A 14,529-nucleotide genomic window follows, 5' to 3' on the forward strand; every position below is an offset into this window, starting at 1 on the left:
GTGAGACTCCAACTCAAATAAAATAAAATAAAATAATAACAAGTTACCGTTTATTACACATAGTTTTAACATAGTTTTACCATAACTCTAATTTTGGCAATATTATTACTATTTTTTTTTTTAATTAGAGTCTCACTCTGTCACCCAGGCTGGAGTGCAGTGGCACACTCACAGCCACCGCAGCCTCAACCTGTGGGGCTCAGGCGATCCTTCTGCCTTAGCCTTCCAAGTAGCTAGAACTTCAGGCGTGCGCCACCATGCCTAGTTAGGCAGTATTATTATCTTCATCTTCCAGGTGAAGAATTGATGCTTAGAGAGGTCAAGCAGTTTGACCAAGTCACATGCTATTTCATGGCAGAGCTAAGTCTTAACCCCAGAACAAGGGAAGGAAACAACCCAGTAATGCATGGATTTCCAACAGGAACCCTCAGATCAGGCCTGGGACTGTGTACTTAAGTGTCTGTCACCTGTAACCCACCATCATCCTATTTGCTAGACTTCCTGCTGGTTTCAAATCTTAGGAAGCAAATATAAAGAACAGCAGAGAAGTCATAACTAACACACACACACACACACACACACAGGTATTTGGCAGATACAATGCAACTATAGGCCAACCTGTAATAATAACAAACTAAGTTTATAAGGAATACACTGCTCTGGATAAAAGTGATGTCTGGGGACTACCATGCTGGCTCCTGAGACACATGCAATAACCTGGGTTTTCACATCAACTACTTGCCTGCAGCAGAGATTGGGAAATGTCTGCATTCTCTGGACTGTCAAAATGCAGGAGTTGGGAGCCAAACCCATAAAAATGTGGCCCCATTTTGTGGAGGTCCACCACATTGGCATCCGCACTGAACACGGTCCTCCAGCCCTCTTGGTAGATCTTGGGAAGTTCCACAGAAAGGATCCGTCGCTTGTTGTCAAAAAGTCCTTTTGCCAGCCACAAGGGAATTTCAAGCTTTGAGCCCTGCATTGTGTGATAATGGTGATTTTAAAAACAGATAACATAGTAAATACATGTGACAAAAAGGAAATATAAGCAAGAAGGCCTGTTCTCTTTGGGGGAGTTAACGGTCAAAGACCTATTTGTAACTTGAAGAAATGAACGGTGTGGGCTAAGTTTTATGTAATAATGGAATGCAGAAAATGGATTTATACAACAAAAACATGGTAGAGAACAAAAATATAGCATAAGGAGAGGTCAATGTTCTAACTAATAAGAAATGTCTAATTTGGTCAGGCTCAATGTCTCATGCCTATAATCCCAGCTCTTTGGGAGGCCAAGGCAGGAGGATTACTTGAGTCTAAGAGTTTGACACCAGCCTAGGCAATATAGTGAGACCCTGCCTCTATTCAAACAAACAAACAAATAGAAAACCAAACTGTCCAATTGCAGATACTTCAGAGCTATAATTAATGTTCCTACTTTCTTTGAATATTCAATATTTATTCCATATATACCTCTCCACCCCCATCCCTCTCTTCTTTTAGAGACAAGGTCTTGCTCTATTGTCCAGGTTAGTGTGCAGTAGTGGGATCATAGCTCACTGAAGCCTCAAGCTCCTGGGCTTCAGTGAGCCTCCCACCTCAGCATTCCAAGTTGCTAGAAATCAAGGCATACCTACCACGCATGGCTGTCCCCCCCCCCCATGTGTGGGGTCTCACTGTGTTATTCAAACTAGTCATTAACTCCTAGTTTCACATGATTCTCCCACCTTAGCTTCCCAAAGTGCTAGGATTACAGGTGTGAGACACCATGCCTGGCCATCTCTGTATTTTTAAAGCCCTAACAGAATTTGAAGACAAGATGAGGTGGCTATGATGAATCAGAAAATAAGAGAAATCTCCTCCAAATCAAAGGCAAACATAACTGGCTTGAATGAGGCAACAAAAATCTAAAACTCAGGCAAGAAAGAACTGTTGTAAAAGGTGGGAGCAGTCTTGGGGGTTGTGGGAAGCAGAGCTTTTGGCAAACTCTACAGGACTAGAGAGACAAGTATTGAGTTTAAGGTGCCAAAGCAGCCAGGATATGAGGGGCCAAGGGAGAGAAGAGAGAGAAGTAAGAAGGGAGAGAAGTAAGTCCAACATTTGGTCCCATGTATCAGAGTAAGTAGGCATCAACTTTAAAATAAATTAGAAATAAACAGAAAAAAAAAAGAAATAAACAGAAATTCCAAAACTGAAAAATAAAATAATTGAACCCAAGAATTCAATAAATTAAATGCAACTTAACAAGTTTACTAGATTTGACATAGATGAAGAGAGAACCATGAATCAGAAAAAAGATGAGTAGAAAATATCCAGATCTGGTTGAAGAGAAAAGAGAAAACAGCAAGAGACATATGAAATAATTTAAATAGATGGAGGGAGACAGAGAGAGAAAAGGTCTAACAGGCATGTCATTTGAGGAGGAGGGATAGGTTGAGGTGAAAGAAATATCTGAAGAGACATGGCTGTACATTTTCCAAAATTAAAAAAAGATATCAAACCACAGATTCAACGACCATCATGAACAAGTAGAATAAATAGTAATCAAATCACAACTAGGCATATCTTACTCAAATTGCTGAAAACCACAGAAAGAGAAAATCTTTTTTTTTAAGTCAGGGTCTCACTCTGTCGTGCAGGCTGGAGTGCAGGGGTTCAATCACAGCAATTGCAGCCTTGACCCCCTGGGCTCAGGCAATCCTTCCACTTTACCCTTCCAAGTAACTCGAACTATGTGCGTGCACCACCATGCCCAACTAATTTTTTTTTTTGTAGAGACAGGGTCTTGCTGTGTTGCCTAGGCTGGTCTCAAACTCCTGGGTTCAAGTAATCCTCTTGCCTCGGACTCCCAAAGTGCTGAGATTACAGGTGTGAGTCATTGCACCCGGCTACTTAGAAGGCTGAGGTGGAAGAACCCCTTGAGCCCAGGAGGTTGAGGCTGTATGACTGTGCCACTGCATTCCAGCCTAGACAACAAAGTGAGACCTCAACTAAAAAAAAAAAAAAAAAAAAAAGGCAAGAGCTTAATGACCTAGAAAAGACAAATCAAGAAAGAGAGAAAGAGAGACAGCACAATTTATCAATATTAAGAATAAAAGGCTGGGCTTGGTGGCTCAGCCTGTGATCCCAGCACTTCGGGAGGCAGAGGCGAGTGGACTGCCTGAGCCCGTGGGTTTGAGACCAGACCGGGGAACTTGGCGAGACCTTGTCTCTACAATAAAATTAAAAATTAGCTGGGTGTGGTAGCGTGCGCCTGTAGTTTCGGCTACTTGGAAGGCTGAGGTGGAAGGATTGCCGGAGCCCAGCAGGTTGATGCTAGGGTGGCCATGCACTCCAGCTGGGGCGATGAAGTGAGGCTCCAACTCAAAAAAAAAGGAACAAAAATAATGACATCACTCTAGTGGCACTGACATTAAAAGTTGGTAAAGGCTGGGCGCGGTGGCTTAATCCTGTAATCCCAGCACTTTGGGAGGCCGAGGTGAGGAGATTGCCTGAGCCCACGGATACGAGACCAGCCTGGGAAACTTGGTGAGACCTCATCTCTACAGTACACAAAAAAATTAGTTGGCCATGGCAGCACACGCCTGTAGTTCCAGGTACTTGGAAGGCTGATGCAGCAGGTCGATGCCTGGGTGGCCGTGAGTGTGCCACTGCACTCCAGCCTGGGCGACAGAGTGAGGCTCCAACTCAAAAAAACAAAAACAAAAAGGTGGTAAAGGACATTTCGAACATTGTACGAACAGTGTTGAAAATTAGATGAAGTGGTCAAATTCATAGTTAAAAACGAATATAACAAAACTAGCACAAGAATAAATATAAAATCTGAATAGTCCTGTATCTATAAATGAAATTAAATATATCACACAAACCTTCCTACACAAATCTCCATGCAGACGAATTCAAACAAGGTAGACAATCTGCCCTTAAGGAAGTCCAATATGACTCTCCATTCCTTCAGTGTGGCTGTATATAATGACTTCCTTCCACAGAGTACAGTGTGAACATGTAGAGAAACTTGACAGACACTACCTCAGCCATGTTGCCCAGGCTGGTCTCAAATCCCTGGGCTCAGGCAATCCTCTCACCAGGGTTCATATGAACAGTAAAAGTCATGTTGATTGCTGGCATCTTTGATACGATGCAATGAAAATGGCACTTTATCTTGGTGGTCTTCTTCCCCAGAAACCATAACCACAGTCTAATCATGAGGAAAATATCAAACAAATCCCACCAAGGAACAGTTTACAAAAATCTGACCAGCACCCCACAAACAGTGGAGGCTATTAAAGACAAGGAAAGTCTGATGAACTACCACAGCCCAGAGGAGCCTAAGGAGACAGGACTACTAAATGCAATGTGGTATCCTAAGATAGGATACTGGAACAGAAAAAGGACTTTAAATAAAAGCTAAGGAAACATGAATAAAGCATGGGGCAGCACATCTCCATGTTTTCCAGAGAGTATGGGAACCAAATCCTCATCTACTATAAAGGGAAGTCAACAAATAGTGTCTACATTTTAAACAATCAAGAGGAGTACATTTTAGAGTTTTTTTGGGTTTTTTATGTATCAGAGTCTCACTCTGTCACCCAGGCTGGAGTGCAGTGGCACGCTCATGGTCACCGTACCCTTGACTGCTGGGCTCAAGTGATCCTGAACTACAGGCACATGCTACCACGCCTGGCTAATTTTTTGATTTGTTGTAGACATGAGGTCTTACCAAGTTGCCCAGGCTGGTCTCAAACCCCTGGGGTCAGGCAATCCTCTTACCTCGGCCTCCCAAAGTGCTGGGATTATAGGCTTGAGCCACCATGCCTGGCCTAGTTTTAGAATATTATTTAGAAATATGGAGATGAATCGTGAAAACACCACTAAAAATGTACACAGGCCCTGCAGAGATGGAAAGAGAATGGGAGAAACAAGTCAGGGTCTGCTACTTTTTGTTATAGACCTTTTGGTATTATTTGACTTTAAAAACTTTGTGTAGGCGGGTCTCAGTGGCTCAGCCTATAATCCCAGCGCTTTAGGAGGCCAAAGCGAGTGGATTGCCGAGCCCGCGGGTTCAAGACCCACCCGGGCAACTTGGTGAGACCTCGTCTCTACAATAAATCAAAAAGTAGCCGGGCCTATAGTTCCAGCTACTTGGAAGGCTGAGGCTGAAGGATCGCTGGAGCCCTGCAGGTCGAGGCTGCGGTGGCCGGGAGCGTGCCACTGCACTCCAGCCTGGGCGACAAAGTGAGACTCCAACTCAAAAAAAAAACCCAAACCAATTTTGTGTATGTATTACATTGATAAAAATCAACTCAAAACAAAGAGACCAAACAAAAACACCCTTCTAAGCAAAAGTTAGGTGAAAGACGAAAACAAAACGAACCATTACAAGTCTTGCTCCTGGGGCAAATTTATATTTGAAGCCACAGGGCCTTAGGTTCTGAATCCCAGCTCACTACGTACTGTGGGACCCAACCTTTCTGGATTCCAGTTTCCTTGTATGCAACAATACTTAACTATAGGGTTGTTGAAGGATTAAAGGGCTAATAGACAGAAAATCCTACTCCTCCCACCCCATCCATGCTGGCACTAAGTAAGCCCTCAGTAAATGGTGCTGATGAATCTGCTCTTACAGAAACCACAGATGTTCTAGGGCAAACACAATCAGAACCCTGATCCTGAAGTACTCAATGGGAGCCAACCCTTAAGCATTCGACACACGCTGGAGGAAGACACTGATGATATGGGCAATTTAAAAAATGAACCAGTGCTGGAGGGAGCCTGGCGACCTAGGATAAATGTCGTTTCCCCATCGGTGGCGAACACCAAGTCCAGAGGCCACTTTGCGCACTACACAAGAGCCGCAATGAGGCCCTCAGAGCCTACGGCCCCCGTCTCCCCCGAACTACAAATCCCAGAGGGCAGTGCACGTCGACCCGGCGTCCCCGGCCGCAGGGCCCGCCGGGAGTTGTAGTCTTTCCCGGCGGGATTCCTCGCCGAAGGACTGACCTGGGGGACCGCGTTGTCGGTGTCGGCGCCAGCGCTGCGCTCCAGGAAGAAAGCGCCGAGGCGAGGCATGGCGGTCTCCGTGCGCACCGGGAGCTTCTCGTGGGACATCAGGATGTCGTCCAAGGAAAGATAGTTCTCCTCAGGCCCCAGCGCACCCGACTCCACCCGGAAATACGCCTCGGACATGGCGGCGTCTTGAACTTCTCCGCTTCCACTTCTCGTGGACCTCAGGGAGTCAGGGGTGTAAAGAGAGGAGAAGGCGGCAACAGGATAGTTGAAGTTGGGGAAGTCGATTGAAACTCATTTCCCGCGCCCGGGGACGGGACAGACAGGAGCAGTCGATCTGGGCGGGCATTCCCAGGCAGAAGCAATCGACCAAGTGTGCGGACCTGGACCAGCGGGACTGCGGGGTGAGGGTGAGGGGCAGTAGGCGGGGCCGCGGAGGTTGCCTCGTCTCCGCGTGTAGCCTAGTGGGAACGTTTCAAAGAACCCGTTGATGCTACATGATGCGTTCGCACTAGATTGTGTTCTTGTGGTCCATTAAATGCTTTCGTGAAATTAAAAACACTTTAAACACATTGGGTGGCTTACAATAAAGGTATCGTGTGTCCTCCACTCCAGGCCTAATCAAATCTGACTTTTCGTACAGATTTTTGTTAACACTGTGCAACTCTGTTAATCTCGGTATTTGAAAGAAACGTAAAAAAAATTTAAAAACCAACAAAAAACCGAAAACCAGCACTAACTCCAGAGAATTTTTGACCTAGATTATGAACTGTTTTGTTTGTTTTGGTGGGGGTAGAGGTGGGATGGAGCACTAGACCAAAAGTCATGAGTCTGCTCTACGGTCCCCCAGCTCACTTTATCATCAACTGACAATCTCCTTTTGTGACTTTTAATTTAAAATAAGAAATCTGGTCTAGTTCAGCTTTTTGAGCGGACCACGATGGTCATAGATCCCCAGCCACCCTGCAGATGAGATGCCTGTGTCAGATGCCATCGCTGATCCAGTGTCTTGGAGAGGGCGGATGAGAAGGGCCATGGTCACATAGTCCCAGACTTGGTGGCTCTACTCAGCAAGGGATATGGGTGGTGGCAGATTGTTGAGAACTGTGCTACAGAATTTGCTTCATGTAGAAGAACATTTTCAGGGGCTACTAGAACTGTGACCATAGTGTGTGGGGGAAGAGAGATGTGTGTTAATAATGGTTTGTATTTTCTGGTGCTTTGACATCTTGGGCCCTTGTGTGTGTACTTGGGGAGGAACTGCCTCCTCCAGCGTTAGCTGATTCCTGGAGTTAGCAAACAACTTGCTTGTGAACACATGCTTATATCCAAGCCTATATCCCCATCCTTCCTTTATCTAACTTACACACCAATATTTCCCCTGCCCTAAATCACAGTAGTAAATCACACCAGAACCAAGTACCAGACAACTAGAGATCGTCCCTATTTCCCAGAGCCTGCCAACGCTATTCAAACTGTTCAGTCCTAAACTTGCGCAAACTTGCCTGCCCTGCCTCAGTCAATCCTTCCCACAGAAACTGCAGTGAAGGCTCTGAACCATGCTATCTCCCTGCCACCTCTGCCTCCTAATTGACCCTAAACCTTTCTCACGTGGCCCTGTGTGGTATGTCATACTCCCTTCTCTTGAGAACTGTAACAAAACTTTGCCTCCAGAAATTAAATTCTGAGGACAATGAAGACAAGATGCAGTGGGGAGTCGGTCAAACTGTGTTAAGCCTTGGGTACCCTTCTGAGCAGTTAGGCTATTCCACAGAAAATTGGAGAAAAATTGTAATGTGTTTGAGCAAATAAAATAAATCTGAGCTTTAAGAAGAAAATTCTAGCAGTGGGGTGAAGAAGAGAGATGTTAGATGCTGGGAAGCCAGTTTAGAAGTTCTTCAGTGGACAGTATTTGGCAACTAATTGGCTATAGGAAGTGTAGGATGGACAGGCATCAAAGATTCAAGTTTCGAACCTGATTGACCAGGTGGATGGAGATATCACTAGTAGATACACAGGCACAGAACTAGGGGAAGTTTAAGGCAAAGGATGAGTTCAGTTGGAACACATGGAGTCTAAGAGCAACTCATCAGGTGGGTCTGCAGCCCTATGGAAAAACCAGCAGGGAAGCTTCAGAGTTAGGAGGCATCATTTATTTTTATTTTTTTCTTGGAGGCGTCATTTAGAGGTAGTTATAGGAGGATTTTTTCTTTATCATGTTTTAAATGTTCATTTGCAATCCAATCCAATATAAAAGTAAACATAATCTGTAGTATTAATTTAGAATTTATCTGACGATGTGTATATAGTACTGGATGTAGCTTGGGATAGAAATAGAAATTAATTTGTCTCATTGAAGGCAGTATAGTTATTTACTGCCAAGGACAGTAAGTTATTTTTTAAAATGTTGAAACAATTAAGATAGATGCTTAATGATTTATTGATGACAAAGAAAAGCAATACTTTTGCACAGAGTCCTGAACATTGACTCTAAGCTCAAATACCGCTATTATTTTAATACTAAAGCAACAGGCCAGTTTTAAAAAAACCAGATTGCCTCGTTTTTCTTTTTTGAGCAGGGTCTCACTATGTCATCCAAGCTGGAGTGTAGTGACACAATCCTGTGACTACAGGCAGCTGGGACTATGGGCATGCGCCACTATACTGGGCAAATTTTTTTATTCTATTTTTTAATTTTGGTAGAGATGGGGTCTTGCTGTGTTGCCTAAGCTGGTCTTGAACTCTTGGGCTCAAGTGATCCTCCCACCTTGGCTTCCCAAAATGTTGGGATTACAGGCGTGAGCCACTGCACTTGGTCTTTGTTTTTCTAATTTAATGATTTAGCCCATTGTGAAACTGTCAGGCATTGTATATATCATTATTCCAGTTAATCTTTTCTTTCCTTGAACTAATAAACAGTGAATAAGCCAGAAAAAGTGAAATTAGTGAAAGTTGGAGCTTATTATGCATCAATTCATTTGACAAAAGTGGCACATAGTTTATCAAGGATAGATCTGTTTATAGCTTAAATTCTAACAGCAGGAGTACTTCTCTGCTCTGAGAAAGTTGTGTTCTTTAGCACCCAGATAACCAATCCATGCACCAGAATTACACTAAAAGGAATTTCAGTAACCTTGTAATATTTAGAATATATTCAGAATATTTACAATATACAGCATTTCAGTATTCTGAAAGATGTCTGCTGGATCCCTGAAAATTTGAGTAGCTTTTCCACTCAATCATTTCAAGATTTCAGAAGGATAGAGCTGTGATGTTCCAGAACACAGAGCAAATGTTTTAGTGAACAGGACAGTGGCTGTATGACCTTTTATGACCTTGTCTCAGAAGTCACAGCCTCAGAAAACACACAGGCTTTAGATGAGCAAAACCACAAGCAGCTTTAAGTCTGTGCTTTTGAATACCAGTGCTTTCCAAATTTCTTTCAGAGTGGGGAGATTGTGATGCAAGTGACAGAAATCCAAATCCTGGGGGTGGGGAGGACAAACTCGGAAAGGAAGAAAGAAAAAAAAAAAAGAAATGTACAAAGCTGTACACATGATTCACTACAAAACAAAAATAAATGTATTGGACTTCATCCTTCCACTTGCTTGCTCAGGCCAAACGTGGGGTTTTCCTTCATCCCTTCTCTCACACTTACACTCTCTCTGTAACTGGCCATCAGCAAATGTTGACTCTCATATTTCCAGAATCTGACCTTTTCTTATCACTCTGGTCCAAGCCACCAGCCTCTCTTGCTTGCATTTTTATATTAGCTTTCTTCTTCATTTATTTATTTATTTATTTTAGACAGGGTTTCCCCTGTCACCTAGGTTGGATCTCAGTTCACTGCAGCCTCAAACTGCAATTGCTCAAACAATCCTCCTGCTTCAGCCTCCTGAGTAGCTGGGATCACAGAAACACACCACCACACCTGGTTTTTTGTACAGACAGGGTCTTGCTTAGTTGCCCAGGTTAGTCCCAAACTTCTGGGTTCAAGCAATCCTCCTGCCTCAGCCTCCCAAAGTGCTGGGATTACAGACATGAACCACCACACCCAGCATTGCATTTGGTTTCTATCTCTTTGCTTCTCTCCATGACCTCCCTGTTGTTCCTTGAACACCCCAGACACACTTGTTTCCCAGGGCTTTGCATTGTCTGTTCCACTAACTGGATGTCTTTCTTTTGGATTTTCACATGGCTGGCCTTTACCAAAAACCACTGTCTCAATGAGGCCTTTCCTGGCTACCTTATCTACAATTTTAACTATTTCCCACTCAGACTTGATATGCCATGCTGCAGTTTGATTGTGTCTCCTCAGATTCATGTGTTGGAAACTTAAACTATAAGGCAACAGTGTTGGGATGTGGGGCCTAGTGGGAGGTGTTTAGGCTGTGAGATCTTCACCCCCATGAATGGATCAGTGCTGTTATTAAAAAGGACTTTGGGGAGTAGGTGATCTCTCTTCTACTCCTCTGCCATGTGAGGACACAAAGTTTGCCCCTTTTTGGTCCCTCTGACTTCCACCATGTGAGGCACAGCAAGAAGGTCCACACCAGATGCCAGCACATTGATCTTGGACTTCCCCGCCTCCAGGACTGTGAAAGATTAAATTTCTGTTCTTTCTAAATTACCCAGACTCACATATTCTATTATAGCACAAAATGGACTAAAGACAAATGGACACCCCCCCTTATCCCTTTAGCACTGATCTGTCTCTAATGTAGTATTTCTTTTACTTATTTATAATGCTTATTGTCTGTCACCCATATTAGAACATTAACTCCATGAGGGTGGGGATTCTTTTCAGTCTGTTTCCCACTGCTGTATCCCCGCTGCCTGGTGATGTTAGGCATATCATAAATATTTACTGAATGAAAGAGTGGTTCTTTATATATAGCAGTGATCTTACATTTCCTTTAAAAACAGCAAGTAAAAATTTTAAGTAAATAACAGTACAAGTAAACATGTAGATTTACAATGGTGACAAAATGTAGCAGGGAAACACATATAACCAGATGTTAAAGAGGTTAAAAAGGTTTGCCAAGGCACAGGTTGGTCACACTAATTCTCTAAATTCATGAACTTAGGCCACTAATGTCATAAGAAAGGTTCACTGATTATGCTCCACTGTACTGAGTTCTACCTTTATACCAACTATAAAAATGGAATACTTGGCTGGGTATGGTGGCTCACACCTATAATCCCAGCATTTTGGGAGGCCGAGGTGAGAGGATTGTCTGAGCCCACAGATTCGAGACCAGCCTGAGAAACTTGGCTAGATCGCATCTCTACAATAAATCAAAATTTGGCCTGGCATGGCACGCCTGTAGTCCCAGCTACTTGGAAGGCTAAGGCAGAAGGATTGCTTGAGCCTAGCAGGTCAAGGCTGTGGTGGCCATGAGCGTGCCACTGCACTCTAGCCTGGGCGACAGAGTGAGACTCCAACTCAAAAAAAAAAAAGGAATGCTTGAGCAAATAGAGTGGATATATTTTAAAATGACTTAGTTTCTTACCTATAAAACATTTCTAGCAGACTTTCTACTCAATTGTTACTTCAGAAATTCAGCAGGCCTGGGTAGGGTCCCACTTCCATCACTTTAATTGACTTTGTGACCTTGGATGAGTTACCTCTTGGAGGCTTCTATTATCTGCAAAATGGGGATAATGATAGTGCTCACAGAGTTGTGGTGAGAGCAGAACAAATTAACTGATATACAATTGGCCCTTGAATCATGAAGAGTGTAGGGGCACCAACTCCCTGCCAGTAAAAATTCTGCATATAACTTTCAACTTCTCAAAACTTAACTACTAACAGCCAACTGTTGACCAGAAGCTTTACTGATAATATAAACAGTCAATTAACAAACATTTTGTATGTAATATGCATTATATACTGTATCCTTATGATAAAGTAAGCTAAAGGAAAAAAATGTCATTAAGTGAGCCCAAGGAAGAGAAATTCTATTTACTATTCATGAAGTGGAGGTAGATTATCATGGGTTTTTATCCTCATCATCTTCAATTGAGTAGGCTGAAAAAGAGGAGGAAGTGGAGGGGTTGGTCTTGTTGTCTCAGGGTGGTGGAGGTGAGAGAGGTGGAGGAGGTAGACGGGGAGGCAGGAGAGGCAGATGCACTTGATGTCATTTTTACTGAAAAAAGTGTACATACAAGTGGACCCAGGCAGCTTAAATCTATGTTGTTCAAAAGTCAACTATATACAGAGTGCCAAACTCAGGGCCCGGCCCACAGTAAGGATTCATTAAATGTCCATCTTATCATAATTATTTGACATATTTGTTTACCTTTGTGTCCTTGGCACCTCAAGCAATACCTGACACATAGCAAGCACTCAATAAAATCTGTTAAATAACTATTGTTATTGATTATCCTCATTGGTCTAGGCTTGGCTACACTTGTGTCCTCTCCAATTCAGGTTACTAAATGTACTTGAAGGTTATAAATTATTGTTCTTCAACTCAACTTTTTCCTGCAAAAATTAAGATAGAATTTATATCCTATGATAAAAGTATTAAAGTTTTTGTGTGTTTTAAAATTTCAGTCCTATGTTTGAAATTTTATTATGTAAGGTTAATGGATTTCAATCACTGGTGTTCAGTTTTGCATCATTTCAATGTTCTTTTGGTTGAGCTATTTCTCGAGCACTGATCCAAAACGCCTTCCATGAGATCAAAATAAATTGATGGGCATGGTGCGACCTTATGTGTGGGTAGCACCAATTTTAGATTCTTCCCACAGATTTCTGCAGTTCTAACAGAAATTGTAAACCCATCTTTTATATATTCAGAGATATTGTGTGTGTGTGTGTGTGTGTGTGTGTGTGTATCACAGTCATAACTTGGCAAAGAAGCAGATACTGCATCATTAGAATAGAGGTACTTATTAACCCAGTTTGATCAAGCAGGGCTGGTTTCTCTTGAGACCTTGCCTTGACATGAAGATGGGCATCTTCTTGTTGTAGCCTCATATGTCCTGTCCCCTGTGCATGCACATTATTGGTATACAGCTCTTGTCCTCTTCCCCACACACCCATCCTCAAAGCCATGAGTCATTACATAAGAAAACTGACTATCTGAGACCATCATGCTAGAGAGACTATAAGGACATGCTCTGGTGGCCAGTCTCCCCTGATCCTAACCTTTCTGTCATCCCAACCACGATGTTGGACATAAGAGTTCTGAAGCCATCTTCGACTCTCCAGACTAGTCCATCTGACAACAGAATACACCCAAGTGACCTTTGTCAATGTCATGTAAAACAGAAGAATTGTTTAACTGAGCCCTGCCTGAATTTGTGACCCATAAAATTTGAAAAACACAATAAAATAGTTGTTTTAAGCCATTAAAATTTTGAGTTTCTTTTTTTAAAATTTTTTTTAAAATATGGATTTCTAGAATAGACTTTGGCTTTCCAAAATGTTAATGCTATGAGTAGAGTGTGGGAAAGATGATGATTTGGTTTAAAAAGCCATAACAATCAAATACAATGATTGTCTTGATTGGTTTCTGGTTCAAAAAGTAGATTACAACTATTCTGGGGACAACTGCAGAGATTTGAGCACAGACTATTACATAATAGTTTTAGGAAATTATTGTTAATTGTGTTAGATATGATCATGACTTTGTGGTTATGTAGATAAATGTCTATTTCTAGAAGATACTTCTTAGCATAATGGGCCAAGTATCATTATGATTGCAACTTACTTTACAATGAATCAGCAAAATAAGTACACACACACACACACACACACACACACACACACACACACAAAGCAAATATAGCAAAAGGTTAACAGTTGCTCCAATCTAGATACTAAGTGTATGGGTGCTAATTATACCATTCTTTCAACTTTTCTGTGTGTGAGAATTTGTATAATAAAAAACAAAAATCAGAGAAAATTTACTTATAAAAATGTTTCCAGCTTCATTAGTCATAAAGAAAATGTAAATTAAATCCAAAATGCAATACCACCCACCAGAATGGCTAAAATGAAAAGCATAGAAAAGCGTTGGCAAGGATGTGAATCAAGTGGAACTCCCTTAGTGAAATGTAAGATGGCCCAACCACTGTGGAAATCATATGTAAACATATTGCATCATTATAATAGAAGTACTTGTTAATCCAGCTTTTCTTTATCTGTGTTTTTAGTTCCATAAAAAAAAGCTTTTCCTACCATTCCTATATTTTCATATTTTCTGGTAATTTCTTAATTTATTTTACAGTTTGGATGACTAGTTTCTCTCAGTCAAAAGGGGATAGGTGGTGAGCAAACTCATTTGTTTGAGGAGAAAATGGGGAAGAACAGCTATCACATACTCAAGATATTTAGGTGCCTATTAGATGCCTTGGGGCTGCAGACATGGACACAAGAATGACATGTTTGGACTGTTAATGAGGTCAATCAGCTCCGAGGGAAGGACACAGTAACATGGTGATAAAAATGATGATAGAGCCATGTCCAACGTTGTATGGGAGGGTTCAGAAGTCATGGTGAATGCTGATGTGGGC

The 14,529-nt window shown here is 42.2% G+C and overlaps 1 protein-coding gene across 3 annotated transcripts in view; it reads right to left on the bottom strand.

Moving 5' to 3' along the window:
• GINS3 (GINS complex subunit 3) overlaps positions 1–6,569 on the bottom strand; it is a 20,728-nt gene extending 14,159 nt beyond the window's left edge. For 2 of the 3 annotated variants that reach the window (XR_002482536.1, XM_008068003.2), the window contains exon 1: positions 5,998–6,569. Coding sequence is in view for 2 of the 3 variants with exons in the window: in XM_008068003.2 (XP_008066194.1) it covers positions 5,998–6,183 (186 nt within the window). In the remaining variant the exon portion in view is untranslated. Of the gene's footprint in view, positions 1–742; positions 977–5,997 lie in introns of all 3 variants that reach the window. The other variant, XM_008068002.1, reaches the window with a different exon arrangement.
• Positions 6,570–14,529: the final 7,960 nt, after the last annotated feature.

The sequence above is a fragment of the Carlito syrichta genome, unplaced genomic scaffold (genome assembly GCF_000164805.1).
Source record: "Carlito syrichta isolate Samal-C Ts95f unplaced genomic scaffold, Tarsius_syrichta-2.0.1 Scaffold309854, whole genome shotgun sequence".
Taxonomy (NCBI): Eukaryota; Metazoa; Chordata; class Mammalia; order Primates; family Tarsiidae; genus Carlito; species Carlito syrichta.